We start from the raw sequence: 20,052 nt of genomic DNA, 5'->3' as shown, positions 1-20,052 counted from the left end.
GTGATTATTCCCGAAAATGATCTATACATCATCTGAAAGCTGAATAAATAGGCTTTCCATTGCACTGATGTATGGTTTGTTAGGATATGACAATATTTGGCCGAGATACAACTATTTGAATATTTTTTGATTGTGCAAAAAGTCAAAATATTGAGAAAATTGCCTTTAAAGTTGTCCAAATTAATTTCTTAGCAATACATATTACTAGTCAAAAATTAAGTTTTGATATATTTACAGTAGGAAATGAACATGATCTTAACTTAATATCCTAATGATTTTTGGCATAAAAGAAAAACCTATACTTTGGCTATAGTTTTTGGCTATTGCTACAAATATACCTCTGCTACTTAAGACTGGATTTGCGGTCCAAGGTCACAAATGTGAAAGTTTGTTGATTTTTATGGGTCAAAATGTGCATGTAAAATAATATGACAGGGCAAATCAATCGTCATTGTGATTTTACAATGTGTATACCCTGCATATCCATGATTGGTATAACAGAGGTGCCCAATCCTGTTCCTAGAGATCTACCTACTTGGAACCCTACCTGAGTTCCAACCCTGATTGAACACACCTGTCTGTAATTATAAAGTGCTTCTGAAGATCTAGCTGGTTTGGTTGTGTGTTGTCAGGGTTGGAGCTGAACTTGACGGGAAGGTAAATCTCCAAGAACAGGATTGGGCACATCTGGTGAACAACATGCAGGCAAATTACTTGGTTCATATTTCATCCTCTCTTTCTCTCTTTTTTGCAGTTCTGTCCTCACATCCATGGTGGTGAACCTAGCTTATGGAAAGGAAGGCTGTCAAACAGCTCAACATGGTCTCCAGGCTGCCCAAGTTTGGTTCCCGTCCCTCAGGCACCACCATGACCACCCTTCCCCAAGGCTCTTGCCTCCCGGTATCTTCTTCAGAGTCTAAAGGTGGACTTCTAGGCAGGCACAATAATTCGACACGTCTGCAATCCCTAAATTGGAGAAAGGGTGAAGAAGACATTGGAAATAAAGTGGATGATGAGACTAGTATAACTATCAATTCACCGCCCCCAGTGATGGTGACTAAAAAGCCTTCCCCTTCAGCTGCAGTAAAATGTAAAAGTGCAGTCGCCACTTTACAAAGTAGTTGTCCCAGGAGCATACCCCAGCCTAGCAAAACCCTTCCCCGCATGACTACTCCCAAACGCCTCTCAACAGGGAATTCCCTGTATAATGACATGGCTGCTCAGAATGGAGTAAGTGCTGGTAATGGGCGTTGTGGCTCACCAGGGTCCGGTGTTGGTCATGTTCCTCAACAAAGAACCCTGAAGAGCAAACTATCCCTGTCCAATGACAGCATTAAGTCTGCCTCTGAAGACAGCATAGTGCGCTCCCAGAGTTTCACCCACTCCAAGAGGGCAGCATGGTCCAACAACCCACCTATTACCCGTTCTTTCTCCTTTAACAAAGCTGCAGATCTTGCTAAAGAACTTCCCAGACCTTTGGCACAGTCTCCAGTGGCTAGATCACCCCTCATACAGCCAAATACAGTATTATCTAAAGAGAAAGTAAGTAAAAATGGAATTCCGAAGCCATCTGCAACGACTAGCAGTCATCTTTTGCAGACGAACACAATAAAGAAATCCCTTTTACCCAGCTTTTCAGGTAACAAACCTTCTGTGCTCAGTTATAGACTTACACGTCCAACACTAACCAAACATCCCCGTCCTGTCCCTGGAACTGTCCAAAAAGAAGCAGAATTGACTAAAAATGTCCCAGACACTACAAAGATAGCAGACACCCCTTCAGAATCAAGTAGCAACATTGAAAGTATTGAAACTACCCCAAATGAGACTTCTTTTGAAGCAAGGGAGGCGGGGGAGAGTCTGGGCCCCTCCTTGGAGGATATGTCGCTATCATCGTCCTCCTCTGTAGAGCACAATGACACTAGTGAAGAGTACATGGATGACTTTGATAATCTCGGGAATGGAGGTGAGACCCTGCTGCTGCCTGTCCTCAGTGATGGGTTAGACCATTTAGGACTATGTAAAGATGACAGCGCTCTAATTACAAAGTGCAATGAGGAATCATCGGTGACCAGCCTGCACACCTTCTTATCCGAAACTGTTGACTGGGCAGGGATGGGCCTCACAGGTGTGACTGAGAATTGATTCTTACACTTCATAACTACTTTTCCCTTTTTCTGCATGAATGTTCATAAATGCAATAATTGAGCTGTTCTTAAATATCTTAAATATGTTCTTAAGAACATTGTTTTACATAATAATAATCGGTTGATTGGTTGACAGTTCTTGCTAAAGACTCTCTGAATAACCTAGTTTATGCCTAGCTTAATGGGAGTTTAGCACCTTTTTTTATCATGTGTTTTTACATAATTATGGAGCGGATTGTTGCATTTGTGGTCCCTCTTTTTTGTGCTTTCTTTAGAGTGAATGCGTCTCATGCGTCTCACGTCTCATGTTTGGCCCTACAGTTGAGGTCAAGCATTTACATACACCTTGCATAATCTGCAAAATGTTAAACATTTGACCAAAATAAAAGGGATGATTTACACTGCACTGACCAGAATAAGATATTTCACGTAAAAGACTTTTACATATAGTCCACAAGAAAATAATAGTTGAATGACCCTGTTCAGTTTACATACGCTTGATTCTTAATACTGTGTTGTTACCTGAATGATCCACAGTTGTTGTTTTTTTGTCCCTTGTTTGTCCTGAATAGTTAAACTGCCCGCTGTTCTTAAGAAAAGTCCTTCAGGTCCCACAAATTCTTTGGTTTTTCAGTATTTTTGTGTATTTTGAACCCTTTCCAACAATAAGTGTATGGTTTTGAGATCCATCTTTTCACACTGAGGACAACTGAGGGATTCACATGTAACAATTACAGAAGTTTTAAACACTCACTAATGCTTCAGAAGAAAAAACAATGCATTAAGAGCCAGGGGTGTAAACTTTTGAACAGAATGAAGATGTATACATTTTCCTTATGTTGCCTCAATATCATATTTTCTTCATTTAGTACTGCCCTACAGAAGCTACATATTACACTTACATATTTCCCAGAAGACAAAATAAGTTAAATTTACCCTGGTCTGCAAATTCAAAAAGTTTTCACCAACCCCTTCTGGAGCATCAATGAGAGTTTGAACCTCCTGTAATAGTTGCATATGAGTTCCTCAGTTATCCTCAGTGTGAAAGTGTGGATCTCAAAATCATACAATCATTGTTGGAAAGAGTTCAAATATACAGAAATGCCGAAAAACCAAAGAATTTGTTGGAAAAGAAAAGCCGCTGTTTAACTGTTCAGGACAAACAAGGGACTCATGAATAACTAATAACTATCACTAAACTACAAAAAAAAAAAAAAAAATCTGTGGATCATTCAGGTAACAACACAGTATTAAGAATCAAGTGTATGTAAACTTTTGAATGCCGTCATTTAAAAAAAAAAAATCAACTATTTTCTCATGTGGGTTTTTCTCTTTTATATGGAATATCTTATTCAGGTCAGTACTAGATAAAAAATAACATGCATTTTGTATGATCCCTCCTATTTTGGTAAAATAATTAACATTTTGCAGATTCTTCAATGTGTAAACTTTTGACCTCAACTATATATGTGCTGAATGCTGCTAAAAATTATGTTCTAAATATAAAACTAAAAGAAAGGTCCCTTGTTGGACTAATTTGAGTCATTTTTGTTGTTAATAAATTTCGACACATCATGCGTAATTACAAGCTATCATTGGTGTGTCTGAGTATTTGTGCACATCTCTAGTAATATTAATATTTAGCTAATGATGTAATGCTTAATATGTAAAATAAATACATTAAACATCTTACCTTGGATTCAACTGGACATTATCCTAACTTTAGAGATTCTTTATTAGAGCATTCTTTTCAGTAATTCATATTCTTCTTAAATTTGGTCTCATAAAAAATTCCATTAGGTAAAACCATTGACATTACATTATCTCGTAGACATTCATATTCTGTAAAATTATAGAATAATATAGTGTTAAGAGGTGAATCGTGTCATTTTTTCATTGTTAAAATAGTTTCTCTTATCTCAGTATGTACCAAACATACTGTATATACTATGTATATTTTTATTGGTACTTCTTAGCATTGCACGTAATGCTGTATTGCATATTCGCAAAGGATATATTTGACACTTCCTTAAATTTTTGCCAAAACAAGGTACCTTTAACAGTAATATTGTCACTAAGATTACTTATCCAATTTATTGTCTTTCTTTCAGCTGGTAAAGATGGCTTTGAGCACGAGACGTTGTCACCTGAAGGTGATTTTCCTCACGGATCGTCTTTGGACCTGTCACCCTCAGACAGCTCTGGAGGGACTTACATGTGGGACGAAGAGGGAATGGAGGCACTGGCAGACTCTGGACACCCCTGCGGAAGCTTTGACTCTGATCTCAATAGTATGGTGAGTCCAAAGTCTTTGACAAAAACACGAACATTTTTTTTCCATAAATGTTTTTAATTAGTTTTAGTAATAGTTCTTTAAGTTCCCCTTTGGCCCTGGCCTGCAGTGAACAATCTCTCCTCTAGACAACTCTTGACAATCTTGTTTACAAGCTCCTGAAATGCACTGCCAAATTTTTGGTTGACATTTAAAATCTCAGCTGATTGTGCTGTTGACAGCACTGCAGATTTTTTTTTTTCAGTGGTTAAAGTGAAGTCTGTCTTGTGTTCATAGCCCAAAGACTGACTGGAAAAGGCTGTCAGCTTGATTTATTGAAGGTGCATCTGTGATTATGGATCATAATACTGAGAGTACTCCAAATTGGCTCCTGCTGATGTTCATTTGTCTTTTTTTCTGGAAGCAAGCGATCAGATTGTCAGCTTTATGGCAGTCGGTAAATAGTGAGGTGAAATCAAAGTCGGAAGAGAGAATGACTCTGCATTTCTGCTTACAGCGCTAGCGGTTATCCTCCTTTGCATCTATGATAGCTTGTTAATTGCCTCTTCCTACAAATATAAGTATCTTTCAGTATTTAAGCCAGATTCTAAATCAATCAGTCCATGGCTGTTTTGTAAAATAGTGGATAAATTAGATGAGATAAATGACACTGGCATATTCCTGTCACTACTTTAGTGTATTATAGTAACACCTTTGGCTAAATAATATTTGATAATGTTTGTTATTTATATGTGGTTCTCATAACTGCAACATAAGTGACTGGTCTGACAGAGACATCTTGTGGATATGTAATGCCATAGTTTGATGATATGTAGGCCTACTTTTGAGCTTAGTTTACATTTCTATTTGTGTCATAGCCAATACTACTGTGTACTGTGTATGACATTACATACAGGGCTATTCAGCATTTTTAAATTTCTTTTTTCTTTAATCGAAAACTACTCTATATGAGTTGTTTTTTTTAACATATTCTTTTCACAAATTGCCACATTGAATTGTCCACATTAGACCTGGCAATTGGATAGTTTCCATGTGGCAACACTATATATATGATCAGCCAGTTAAGATTTGCTGTATGTAGAATATTTCGCTGTGTGTATAATGTTCAATATACATAGAGTAGTTGTCAAGTTAGTCATTCTTTTTGATATAAGGATTATGAAATCTGTAAGACTTTGTTTTCACATTCTGGTGCAGTGACTTCAGACAATACCGAATTCCAGTTCTCTTTCATGGCTTATTGCTTAACAGTCAAATACTCACAAGATTAGGTCACAGTCATTATGTCAATTTTGGTATTGTAACAGCCCTATTTCTTTGTAGTAAAATATTTTTTTATCATATTGGGCACACTTAGTGGTAATTAGTGGCAGCTTGTGATTATGAGAACAAAAGTAAATAACTATTTTTAATGTCTTTGATGCAGTACCAGTTTGAGTTTTCCTGAGTTCTCTTATACAGTGGTATATGGGCCATTCTACAGAATTGGTCCAAAATCAGAGTTGGAGACTCTTAATTTTATAATATCCAAGGTACACATTTCTAGTAATTGTGCATTAGTTTTCATATTGTATTTTCAGAAAGTTTTTGAATATTTGTGCTCTCCCCAAATTATCACTAGCAAAACACAGCAACAATAATTTAACAATAATTTAATTGGAAGGGTTATATTAACATGTTAAGATTTTTCTTACATCTACAGGTCCTTCTCAAAAAATTAGCATATTGTGATAAAGTTCATTATTTTCTGTAATGTACTGATAAACATTAGACTTTCATATATTTTAGATTCATTACACACAACTGAAGTAGTTCAAGCCTTTTATTGTTTTAATATTGATGATTTTGGCATACAGCTCATGAAAACCCAAAATTCCTATCTCAAAAAATTAGCATATTTCATCCGACCAATAAAAGAAAAGTGTTTTTAATACAAAAAAAGTCAACCTTCAAATAATTATGTTCAGTTATGCACTCAATACTTGGTCGGGAATCCTTTTGCAGAAATGACTGCTTCAATGCGGCGTGGCATGGAGGCAATCAGCCTGTGGCACTGCTGAGGTGTTATGGAGGCCCAGGATGCTTTGATAGCGGCCTTAAGCTCATCCAGAGTGTTGGGTCTTGCGTCTCTCAACTTTCTCTTCACAATATCCCACAGATTCTCTATGGGGTTCAGGTCAGGAGAGTTGGCAGGCCAATTGAGCACAGTAATACCATGGTCAGTAAACCATTTACCAGTGGTTTTGGCACTGTGAGCAGGTGCCAGGTCGTGCTGAAAAATGAAATCTTCATCTCCATAAAGCTTTTCAGCAGATGGAGGCATGAAGTGCTCCAAAATCTCCTGATAGCTAGCTGCATTGACCCTGCCCTTGATAAAACACAGTGGACCAACACCAGCAGCTGACATGGCACCCCAGACCATCACTGACTGTGGGTACTTGACACTGGACTTCAGGCATTTTGGCATTTCCCTCTCCCCAGTCTTCCTCCAGACTCTGGCACCTTGATTTCCGAATGACATGCAAAATTTGCTTTCATCCGAAAAAAGTACTTTGGACCACTGAGCAACAGTCCAGTGCTGCTTCTCTGTAGCCCAGGTCCGGCGCTTCTGCCGCTGTTTCTGGTTCAAAAGTGGCTTGACCTGGGGAATGCGGCACCTGTAGCCCATTTCCTGCACACGCCTGTACACGGTGGCTCTGGATGTTTCTACTCCAGACTGTTTTGTTTTATTGTTTTATTTATTTATTTGATCAGGGACAGTGCACAAACAACATTAGTCTAAAATAAGAAAAGATGTCATGTGCCAGGTTATAGCAAAAATGCTAATTTCCACCTGCAGTCCCTGGACAGGTTGTTGTTATGCTTACAAAAGTTTATCAAATATATACAGAAAAATGCATAGAAAATTCACATCATAAAAGTACATTCTATCATTCATTCACTCACTCACAATTTAAAACGTTCATATCACAGTCATTTGCTTTGATAATAACCACTGTTTGGTCAAGCATGTAAAAGTGCAATAGTTTGTACATGAAATAATTTCATTTGGAAGAGTGTTCCAAAGGCTCGCTGCTTTATAAAAGAAAGATTGTTGACCAAATGCCGTTTTACATCTTGCAACGCTGCACTCTCCTCTGACTGTCGACCGTGTAGTTCTGGAAATTCTCTCCGAATTGAGTGTGAAAATTTTTTTCAAAGGGGGAGCAGCGATGTTATGGATTATTTTAAACAGGACAGAAATTTGATTATATTTAATAAGATTTTCGAAACTCAAAAAGTTATATTTACTTTGTACTTTACAATGATGGTACAGTCGAGGTTTTTTATCATGAATTTTTATGGCCCTTTTATATAATGATTCAAGTGGTTTTAACGATGTTTTGCATGCCTGAGACCAACTAGACATGCAATACAGAAAATGTGATACAATCATAGTATTGAGGTAAGTATTTGAAGCCTCTGTATTTAATGAGTTTCTAATATGTTTATAGTTCATCAAATTAAATTTCACTTTGTTACCAAGTTTTTTTATATGACTTTTAAAACCAAGGTTCGAATCAAGTATTAGACCTAAATATTTTATTTCATTTACATTTTTAATTTTTTGTCCATTTACTTGAATTTCTAGAATTTGTTGTAATTTATGTTTACTTGAAAAAAACATTGAGACTGTTTTATCAATATTTAAGGTCAGACATGACGCCTGCAACCATTCTGCAACTTTTTTCATCTCTTTTGATAATTTGTCAGCAACCTCCAGCTCATTTTTCCCAGAAGTAAAAATGACCGTATCATCAGCGTACATGATTACGTCAATGTCAGAGCACACTGTAGGGAGGTCATTTATATAGATGCTAAAGAGCAGGGGTCCCAAAATAGACCCTTGCGGCACTCCCATTGAGGTGGCTCTGAACGCAGATTTAATATTATTTACTCGTACACACTGTTGTCGGTCACTCAAATAAGATCTTATCCATTTTTGGGTGTGCTCAGAGAGACTATATTGATCTAATTTACTATAAAGTATCTGATGGTTGACAACGTCAAAAGCTTTACACAGATCAAGGAAGACCGCTCCCACCACCCTTCCCCGATCCACATATGCCCTGACAGTTTCCAGGAAGTAGCAACAGGCAGAGTCTGTTGAATATTTCCGTCTAAAACCAAATTGCATCGGATTTAAGAGCTCTTGTGAGTCAAAGTGGGAGATAAGTTGCTCCGCCACCGTCTTCTCAAGCACTTTTGATACTGCTGGAAGGATGCTTATTGGACGATAATTGTTCATTTCTTGTTTGTCACCAGACTTAAATATAGGGGTGACAATCGCAGGTTTTAGGGCTGCTGGAAAAATTCCCTGATTAATTGATTGATTTATTATTGTTGTCAACGGATCAAAGAAAATGTCCCTATATTGTTTAAGAAAATAAGTATCAAGTCCATACATATCTTTTGCTTTGCTACCGTTTAGCGCAGCAATAATTTTTTTGACTTTAGTTTTAGTTATTGGACTAAGGTTAAAACCTGATTTGCCACTGATTATGAGAGGTGGATGAACATTTTGAAAATTCTGAGCCAGTTTTTGGACAATGTTTAAAAAATGTTCATTAAAATTTGTTGCTATTGCAAAAGAGTCATCAATGATTTTTCCATTAATTTTGAGATGAATATTCTCACACTTTGACTTTTCCTTTCCAATCAATTTATCAATAGTTTTCCATATTATTCTACTATTTCCTTGAGCATTTGTAATGATTTCTAAGAAAAAACTAGCTTTAGCCTTTCTAAGCTCAGCTGTAACTTTATTTCTTTGACTTGTAAAGGCGAATCGATCCGCTGTTAGTCCAGATTTTAGGAATGTTTTTAACACCTCATCTCGCTTTTTCATCATATCCCAAATAGTTTTATTAAACCATGGTAAATTTCGCTTTGCATGTTGCTTTCTTTGCTTATTTTTTGTATATTTATTTAAGATGTCATTTACAGTCAACATAAGATCTTGACAGCCCTGTTCACAAGATTTATTTTCCAGGATATCTGCCCACTTTGTTTGTTTTAAATCTTTTTCAACCAGTTGTAAATCATTCTTTGGAATAAAAGTAATACACATTTTACTATTTACTGGATTTTCATTCTTGCACCTTGCTTTTGTCAATTTTCTAGCTACTAGGATTAAATTATGGTCAGACATGCCTGTGATTAAATTATAAGTTTTAACTATTCTCTCAGGTTTATTTGTCAATATTAAATCTATTAAGGTTTGAGAAGATCTTGTTATACGAGTCGGTTTACTTAATAGTTGTGTCATTTGGAAAGGTTTTGTTATTTCTTTAAATTTTTTTCTGCATGATTTATCACACCAATTTAAATTAAAGTCACCTAAAAGAATGACTTCCTTTCCATCATATTTTTTCAGTACATTACCAAGAGAAACAAAAAAATCATTAGTAGCTTTAGGTGGTCGATAAATTGCTAATACACAGAAAGTCATTTGAGGAGATAAAGTAATAGTAATCCCCACACACTCCAAGTTACAGTTACCAATGTCCAATTGTTTACTTTGAATGTGATCTTTTACGTAAATCAGCACACCGCCGCCTTTGCCCTTGTTTCTGTCACGTCTATACAAAGTATATCCTGGCACTTTCACTATAGATGAGGGGGTAGTTGGAGTTAGCCAAGTTTCCGTTAAGCAAAGATAATCAAGATTTGAATCCGTTAACAAATGTTCGATCTGCTCAGTCTTTGACACAATGCTGCGGATGTTTAAATGTCCTCCGAAAATGCCTTTAGGCTTTGTTTTCAAGTTCCAAAGCACGCTCGCGTGATTCACAGTCTGAAACAGTTTTATTTGCTGCTGTTTAAGTAAAACAGCAGTATTTGCAGTTGATGCGGGCTTAGCATGGATCACAGATGTTAATATTTTGTCAGAAATGGAGTTCGGAGCAAAGTTTGTCAGGGTGTTACCTCGTTTTCCCACGCTGGAGCCTTGAGTGTGGGTCTGCGGCGTTTTCACCCCATAAATGGGAACAGCTGATTGTAGAGCGTCCACACGATCTTGACAATCCACAGGCCCGGGGTTTTGATGAATATCCCCACATAGAAGCAGAACCGTGCAGAGAAGGAAAGAATATCCTCGCGTCCGACTTGCTGGCGTTGTTGCTCGGGAGCAGCGCCGCTCACGCAGCGCGCTACGAATACATGCTCGCCCGTCATCTAAAATGTTTGAATATATGGTGTATTGGCACCAAGAAGCAAGTGGCATTGGCATGGTTGTGTCTGCAGACATCGTGGCCTGCAACAGAGTGTGGCGTTCTCGTTCACGAGTGGCAGACCGATTTCCCCACAGTTGTATCAGTAGGAGAAACAACACAGTTACCCAGAAACGTAATGAGTTTTCTGTATTTGTGTGTTTGATTATGCGTGAGTTCCAAGATGCAGAAAATCCATTTGCGAATAAATCATTTGGCGGTCTCCCAGTTTGTTTTGGGAAAGGTACAGCAGCACCTGTCCAGCCACTCCCTTCCTCCGCCATCTTTTATTAAAATTACTGATATTTTTACTGAACTGACTCAGTCCACTGCTTCCGCAGGTCCCCCAAGGTCTGGAATCGGTCCTTCTCCACAATTTTCCTCAGGGTCCGGTCACCTCTTCTCGTTGTGCAGCGTTTTCTGCCACACTTTTTCCTTCCCACAGACTTCCCACTGAGGTGCCTTGATACAGCACTCTGGGAACAGCCTATTCGTTCAGAAATTTCTTTCTGTGTCTTACCCTCTTGCTTGAGGGTGTCAATGATGGCCTTCTGGACAGCAGTCAGGTCGGCAGTCTTACCCATGATTGTGGTTTTGAGTAATGAACCAGGCTGGGAGTTTTTAAAAGCCTCAGGAATCTTTTGCAGGTGTTTAGAGTTAATTAGTTGATTCAGATGATTAGGTTAATAGCTTGTTTAGAGAACCTTTTCATGATATGCTAATTTTTTGAGATAGGAATTTTGGGTTTTCATGAGCTGTATGCCAAAATCATCAATATTAAAACAATAAAAGGCTTGAACAACTTCAGTTGTGTGTAATGAATCTAAAATATATGAATGTGTAATGTTTATCAGTACATTACAGAAAATAATGAACTTTATCACAATATGCAGATTTTTTTGAGAAGGACCTGTAGATTGTAAATATATTTTTATAGAGGTAAATCAATAACAATTACATTTTTTAACAATATTTCAAGTGTAAATCATAAGATTTGTTGTATTTTTAATCCAATTTTCTTACATACCATGTTTCGGTAGTGATAGTAATGCTTTGGTAGTGATCACATCACATTACAGAATTTTAAAGGTCCCATATTGTACACATTTCTGGAGGTTTATTTTAGCTGTTGATGTCCTTAAGAATATATATTTGCGGTATAAGTGCCAAAATCCATCTCAATATATTTTTACAGCTCCTTTTTTAGGAGCTCTGTCAAAAACAGGTCGATTTTGGCCCATCTAATTAATATTCATGAGCCTCTCTTCTGATTGGCCTGTTGTTTTCTGAGCCATAGAGAGAGCCTAGCCTGCTGATATTCAACAGGAGAATGATCATTAATGTTTTTTCTTTTTCAAACACCGAATGCAGTAAGCTACATAACTGTTGCTTTAGTAAAGCCCCTTTCACAATGCGCGCTGATTCTGGAGAATTACGGGAACGAGCGCTGTGTGAACAAAAGCCAGAACCATAAAGGCAGTGTTGTAGTGATGATGCACGTTATCATGCGACTCTTCACAACGAAAAAATACGTGCAAAGTGGAATGAAGCGGCGATCGGGCAGAGCCAGCTCCTCACTATCAGCGCTGAAGCACAGTTTGTTCAGGTTAGTTTCAGTTTAGTGAAACGTACGCGTCGCATTACATCTCACATCCAAACGTCACATGTCTTTATGGGTTGTGTGTAAAGCACGCACAGATTCCGGAAAACAACTGTGAATGAACCAAATCAAACAACTCCGGAACAAATCATGGGACACATTATCCGTGTATTTACCGGAATGGCTGTGTGAAAGAGGCTGAAGTTGACGTGCCAGTGGTCTCTTATATTCACGTTGTTCTGAAGCCTGTGCAATGATGTAGTTTCGACATCTATCGACTGAACAGGGTTTTCTCGACTTGTTTTCGTGTTGTTGTTGCTTAGCAATGTTATGGACACGATATTGTCTGGGTTTGAAAAAAGGAGGGTGGGACGTGATTGGTGCTGGGGGTGGTGACTGAAGGCGGTGACTGAGTAGATCGGACGTCACATCTTTGCGGAAGTCACAGTGGCTCGTGAAAATGAACAGCTACTTTAAGCAGGCTGTGTGCAGTTTACTGTGGATTGACTGTTTTGAAACTCATATGGTAGTTACATATCCCCTAGACCTCAGTTATCATGAAAAAAGCAGGAAATTTAGATTTTGACAATATGGGACCTTTAACTTGCATACTTAAAACATATTAAAACATACTAAAAGCACAGTTCTGAACAGTGGTACACATATAAAAACTAATTGCAGAAAATAGGTGGTCTGTAGTGACGTTCGGTAGGAAAAATCTGCCAATGTGCTAAACTAAATCTTACACTATTTCAACAGTGACATGAAAAATACGGGACACATTTTTTACATAATGTTTTATAATTTACAAAGAAAATATAAAATAAATATTTTTTGAACTTCACTTTTTAAAAGAATCTAAAAGGTAACATGAAAAAAATGAAAAAAATATTAATTATATAATTATTAATTACAACAATTATTTCAGTATAATTTTCATAAGACAGTCACCTCCTAAATTAAAGTACCCAATAAATTATTTTATATATACACTGTAAAAAGATTCACCAGATTCAGCATAAAACCTAAGTTCAGCAGCTGCCTTTGTTTTTAAGTTAAATCAGCTTAAAACTACAAGTCATTTGAACTTATTACAATAAAAATGAGTTGATATAACTTGTAAGCTGTAGTGGAATGAGCATTCCAGGGCCCCAGTTTATGGCAAGGGCCCCTCCCTGGCCACAATAGTGGACAAAGGTTTGCTACATTTTGATTGGATCTTGGTGGACTAACATAAGCAAACTGTCCAACGCCATCAGATAAGGATGCCAGGACAACTGCCAGACACCTCTTAGAGGGCAAGAAGAGACCTTTGGGACAAAAACCCGGGAAGGACAGAACTTCCTATTGGTCAAGACGCAGTTTCTGCCCTTCACCCACCTTGAGACTGTTTTCTAAGGTTTGGTCCTGTGACGGTCATAAAAATTCCTTAGGATCTCCAGACACAGCAGCAGTGGGTGAAACAAAGAGAGATCACAAAGATCCATCCAAATCCATTCATAACTATGTTTTCAAACCTTGAACTGATGCGAACCATAACACACACATCTTATACTTATTCAGAGAAATAAGTATTCTCACTGACAGCGATGTGTAGTGCAACATCTTACACAAACTCAGCTGTTAATGGACAAATGAATGCATGCATGACAGTTCAATCTTTTCCCATCATGTTTGGACTTAATGTGTTCATTACATGACCAAATGTTTTCTGATTGTGTTTTGGAAAATGAGAAATGCACCAGTAAAACATTATTGACACTTTTCTAACTTTGTGTTTGGACTATGCAAATGAATTCTACAAGAGGAAAGAAGGGTGGGCTACCCCATGTCCCCCGCTCTCATGGAACTAGCCAATCACAGCATGGAAATGGAGAAGTGCCAAATTCTAATCTCCTCCTCATCAGAAAGGTATAAAGGTACCTCTCCAAAAGACACTCCTTGTTCTGAGTCTGTGGCCCGGCAGGGTGAGACACTAACAGAGCAACAAAGTTCTGAGTCTGCTGCCCATTACAGGGAAGGCAGCAACAGATAATCGTTCTGAGTCTGCTGCCCATTACAGGGAAGGCAGCAACAGATAATCGTTCTGAGTTTGCGGCCCATTACAGGGAAGGCAGCAACAGATAATCGTTCTGAGTCTGCTGCCCATTACAGGGAAGGCAGCAACAGATAATCGTTCTGAGTTTGCGGCCCGTTACAGGGAAGGCAGCAACAGATAACCGTTCGTTCTGAGTCTAAGGCCGCAAGGGTGAGACAGTAACAGATCAAACTTCTTTCTGAGTCTGCAGCCCGTTACTGGGAAAGCAGCTACAGATACCTCCATTCTGAGTCTCTAGCTCCACAAGAGAGAGACACTAACAGACACAACCATTCTGAGTCTACTGTCCAGAGAGACAGAAACAGACGCTCCACGCTTCGAGTCTCCAGCTTTGAGGCAGCAGCAGATACGGCCACGTTCTGTCTGTGAAGAAAGAGATATTTTCCACGTTCAGAGTCTTCGTCCAGCGAGGGAACCACAGATGCAGCACATCCTAAGTCTCCATCCGAGAGAGACAAAGCGGATTGACCAAGTTCTGAGTCTCTAGCCGAGAGAGGCAGAAGACCAACAGACATTTGTAACAAGGTTAAGCTCCAGCAAGCAAACCTTCACTTCAGGTACCTTTGCTTGCGTGTTCCAAGCTAAGGGCCTTCAGCACCTACACCAGGGCCACATCTGCGTGTTCCAGATCTTAGGACCCTTTGGTGCTCCAGGAGATCAGCATCCTACAGCGCTTAATGCTCAAGGCTGTCGAAATGGATTCCTGCTCCTTTTCCCACTGACTGCTCCCAGCACAACCAGTGGAAGAATTCACCGCCACCGGACTGCTCAATCAACCACAGAGAACGTAAATATCACTTCCAATCCTCTTCCAGAGACCTTGCCATTGTTGTGTACTATCAGTATATGATTTTTCTAATTTACATTAGATATTGTATAGCTGATTGCAGTTGATAACAAATAATAGCTAATTTATTTGTTTGATGCATAATAAGGTTCTTTACCTTATTTGTTTCAGAGTAGCAACAGTTTATCTTTCCATAAGATAACATAGCTATGACATAGTAACACCCAACTGAATCACATTTTATGCATCTTATGCACTTTATTCCTTTTGCATTTATTGTATTCATTTAATAGTTGATTACTCTTGTCTATCATTCGTTAATAAATTTATTTTATTACACTTGTGTCTTCCTTGTGTTGATAATACAGTGAGAGGTTCTACAAGTTAGATATCCCACCAATCTTTCTTATGTGATGTACTCATAACCGCACATTAAGTGACATGTGATACAAGAATCATAACGTCATCTGTGACACGAGTACCCATCACTACACTATTTCGCCTTCCTAGTGGGCGAAAGCAGAACTCACTACATAATTGGCATCCCTATGTGGGCCAAGTTAAAATGAGATGAGTCTCCTGTAAAATTCACTACAGAGCTTAAATGACTTAAGTTGATTTAACTTAAAATCTTAAGGCAGCTGCTAAACTTAAATTTTTAAGTTGAAACTGTTGAAAACTTTCTACAGTGTACTGTTTTAAGCTTAGTTGATATTTTAAAAATTATTGTGGGTTTCGATAGATAATAGAAATATTTTAGTAAACATTTAAGATTTGAAAACTTAAATGCTTTTTAAATGTGTTTTCTGGTTGTGGGACAACAGTTTGCACCAATTCTGTACAATGAGCCATACTGTTGGATCTGTGCATTACCTCTTAAAGTGACAACAGCTTATATACCTGCTGCTGTCTTCGTGTGTAATCAAACAGCAAAATAAATCTCTTTCATGGAAGGTGACTTTGTGAACCACTCTGGTTGGTTTTTTATGGAAACAGGGTCTTCAAGGTGAATAGTTTTCATCCACTATTGTTCTTTGCTGATGAAGTCTTGCTATGCTTTGTGTACGGAGTCATAATCGTTAGGATAGTTGTTCTTAAAACACCAAACAATTGGGCTGTTAAAGTTACAGACATAACTTAAATATCACATTGACATAAGACCCTTTTGCCTTAACATTTGAAATTTAACACAGGTATGTAACCCATTTTTTTTCTTGATCATCTTTGGCCCACCTGCGGCAAATTCTGACATGATTTGGAAAGGTACATACATGTCTATATAAGATCTAACAGCTGAAAATACATATCAAACTGCATTGGAGCTTTCAAGAACACAGTGGCCTCCATTATTCTTAATGGAATGAAGTTTGAAACAAGCAGAATTCTTCCTAGATCTGGTCGTTTGGCCAAAGTGAGCAATCAGTGGAAAAAGGCCGTGGTAAGAGAGATGACAAAGAACCAGAGATCGTCAGGAGATGGGAGAAACTTACAGAAGGCCTGCTATCACTGCAACACTTTGCCGATCTGGGCTTTGAGGCAGAGTGGCCAGACTGGAGCCTCTCCTCATGAAAGCCTACTCGGAATTTGCAAAAAAGCACCTGAAAGACTCAGACTGTGGTTAAAAAAAAGTCTCTGGTCTGATGAACCTCAAATTCATTTCTGAAGAAAACCAGCAGAACACAGCAGCTGAAGTTGTGCTTCTGTAGTACCTTCAAAAATCGCAGGGGGGCAATAGAAACTCACAAATAGAAACTCTCAAGAAAGCATCATCCATTTCAATAAGCTTATTTTACAGAACATCCTACAGGAATAACTTATTTATTCACCATTGTGTTGTTCCAAACCCTTATGGCTTTCTTTTTTTTTCAGTGAAGCACACAAGGAGCTGTTTTGAAAAATGTTTTCCTAAAGATCTTTTTCATAAAACACAATGGGAAATGGGGGTTTGCGGATTAATGTATCATAAAGGAGCTCATATGACTCATGCACTATTGTGTATAAGTCTTAAGAATTCATACGATAGCTTTGTTGGAGAAATAGGCCCACATTAAATTTCTTATTCACTGGTACTCCTCCACAACAGGACTCAAATATTTGTTTGCAATATTTGCCAGGTTTGATGTCGATGTGTTGTCATTGATTCTTAGACCTCGCGTAACACATGGGGGTGAATAAAAAGTGACAGAATTTTCATTTTTGCCTGAACTTCTTTTCCCAAAACAGCCACTGTGCTTTGTGTATTACAGAATAATGGGATGTCACCTATTTTACACCACTCTGCCATGTGGTTTCATCAGATGTGTGATAAAATACAGGCAAAATCATGACAACTCAATGTTGTGGCCACTGTAAAGGTGTAAATTAGGATGAAAAATCCCAAGGTGTTGTAAGTAGCTGACAGTATCTGCCTCTCTCATGTATGGCTGACAAAAAACCCATACAAAAACCCATTTACTTCAGGACAATAGCAGTGGAAGTGCTAAAATGCTAACTTGTTTCTGTACAAAAATATGTTAGTCCTGCAGAACTCTGCACTACCAGTCAAAAGTTTTTGAACCGTAAGATTATTTTTTAAAGTCTTTTCTGCTCACCAAACCTGCATTTATTTGATCCAAAATACAGCAAAACCAGTCAAATTTTGAAATATTTTTGCTATTTAAAATAACTGTTTTCTATTTGAATATGTAATTTATTCTTGTGATTTCAGCTGAATTTTTAGCATAATTACTCCAGTCACATGAAAAATTTCAGAAATCGTTCTGATATTCTAATTTTCTGCTCAAGAAATATTTTTTTCAGGTTTCTTTGATGAATTGAAAGTTCAGAAGAACAGCATTTATCTGAAATAGAAATCTTTTGTAACATTATACGTGTTTTTCTCATATCTTTTGATCAATTTAAAGCATCCTTGCTAAATAAAAGTATTAATTTCTATTTAAAAAACAAACAAACAAACAAACATATATATACTGTCTCCAAGCTTTTGAATGCTATTGTGTATAATGTTGCAAAAGCTTTTTTATTTCAGATAAATGCTGATCTTTGGATCTTTCTATTCACCAAAGAATCCTGAAAAAAATGTACTCAAGTGTTTTAAATATTGATATTAATAATAATAACAGCAAATCATGACTTCTCAAGGATCGTGTGACACTGAAAACTGGAGTATTGATGCTAAAAATTTAGCTTTGATCTCAGGAATAAATAACATTTTTAAAAATATTCAAATAAGAAATAATTTTACAGGTTTTTTTTGCTGTGCGTTGGATCAATTAAATGCAGGCTTGGTGAGCAGAAGAGACATTAAAACATAAAAAATCTTACTGTTCAAAAACTTTTGACCGGTAGTGTTTAAGCAAATCATGTGAGCTACTGTAACAAGTATTTAACCAAATATACAATTTCAACAGAATAGGCTGTTAATTTATCTGCTATAACAATCGTTTTTGGAAAAATATTGGTCAAAAAATTTGCCAATACAGTAAATAGCATGCACACACTGTGACTTGTCAAATGTTAAACCAAGGCACAGAAGTGACTCAGGATGCAACTAAGCGAGAAAAATCTGAGCGACGATGTTCTGCTCCCTCTCTCTGCCAGAACGTCTGTCACGCTCAGATATCAGCATTCCTCCTCTGATTGGCTGAGTCAGAAAGGATGATTTCCTCTCCACTGCTTATGTGTATTTCCTCAGACAGTTCAGCTGACCCAGTGTGCTGTGTGTCTGCACTTGCTCATTGACCTGGGGTTTGAATGCTGGGTGCAGGATGTTAAAGTCATGCAAGTGTGTTTGAAAGTGGTGATTATAGGAATTGTATAGAAATTATAGGAAGCTATGTGAAGTGTAAATGTTGACAAAAAATTTTAGGTAGAGGATGTATTTTAATTTAAATTTACAGTCTTTATATTCTGGGAAAATAAACTAGACTTTGATCAAACTGATTTTCATACGAGACATGTAAAAACATTGCTGTTGTAATTATTTAACGTTAAAAAAGGGGGGAAAAAAGGTCAGTGAACCTAAACAGGTCAGATGAGGCAGTGCTCCACTAGAGGGCAGAATGCTTCCAACATGGTGAATTGCTACAAGATTGTTGTTTGCAAGAGAGACACTTACATTATACATGACTTTATTCTTTCTCATTTTCTTATTCTCTCTTTTGGTCTCTTCTCACTTTCACTCTCGTCTCAGGGCTACTTTCTCAACATTGCCTAGTCATTTGGTCTGTTTAGAAGTTTGATGCATCTCCCTAGTTCTCCAGGACCGTCTGTTGTTGTTTCCTGCCAAGCATCACTTGAGGGCCCTCACAGTGGCGCTGAATCCATTAAGATAACACATGTTTCTCACTTTTTTTCTTTCCTGAAGGCAAAACCTAATCTATAACTATTCCCAATAGAAACTGCAAGTTTGCCACAGCATTAAATTTTAATTGTGAACAGCAGTACCAAAACTTGTAACTAAGTAACTTTTTGTCCCACTGTATAAACGTACAATTAGGTTAAAAGCACATCTTAAAGGAGTTGTTCACTTTTAGAACAAAAATGTACAGATTATTTACTCACTCCCTGGGTCATCCAAGATGTTCATGTCTTTCTTTCTTCAGCTGTAGAGAAATTGTTTTTTGAGGAAGACATTTCAGTATTTCTGAACAAAAAGTGTCCAAAATTATTCATACCCTTCTCAATAATCAATAGAAAAGCCTTTGTTGGCTATTACAGCAATAAAACACTTCCTATAATTGCTGAGCAGCTTTTTGCATGTCTCCACTGGTATTTTTGCCCATTCATCTTTAGCGATGAGCTCCAGCTCTTTTTTAGGTTGGAGGGTCTCCTTGTCATCACCCTGATCTTTAGCTTCCTCCACAGATTTTCAATT

The 20,052-nt window shown here is 37.6% G+C and overlaps 1 protein-coding gene across 1 annotated transcript in view; it reads left to right on the top strand.

The window, feature by feature from the left end:
- The first annotated feature begins 789 nt into the window (after positions 1 to 789).
- The window catches only part of ccser2b (coiled-coil serine-rich protein 2b), a 69,007-nt gene continuing 49,744 nt past the window's right edge, over positions 790 to 20,052 (top strand). Inside the window, exons 1-2 of the mRNA XM_073828458.1 lie at positions 790 to 2,128; positions 4,259 to 4,443. Of these exons, the coding sequence (XP_073684559.1) occupies positions 790 to 2,128; positions 4,259 to 4,443 (1,524 nt within the window). The remainder of the gene's footprint in view (positions 2,129 to 4,258; positions 4,444 to 20,052) is intronic.

This window comes from Garra rufa, chromosome 22 (genome assembly GCF_049309525.1).
Source record: "Garra rufa chromosome 22, GarRuf1.0, whole genome shotgun sequence".
NCBI lineage: Eukaryota > Metazoa > Chordata > Actinopteri > Cypriniformes > Cyprinidae > Garra > Garra rufa.
This window is presented reverse-complemented; position numbering and strand designations above follow the sequence as displayed.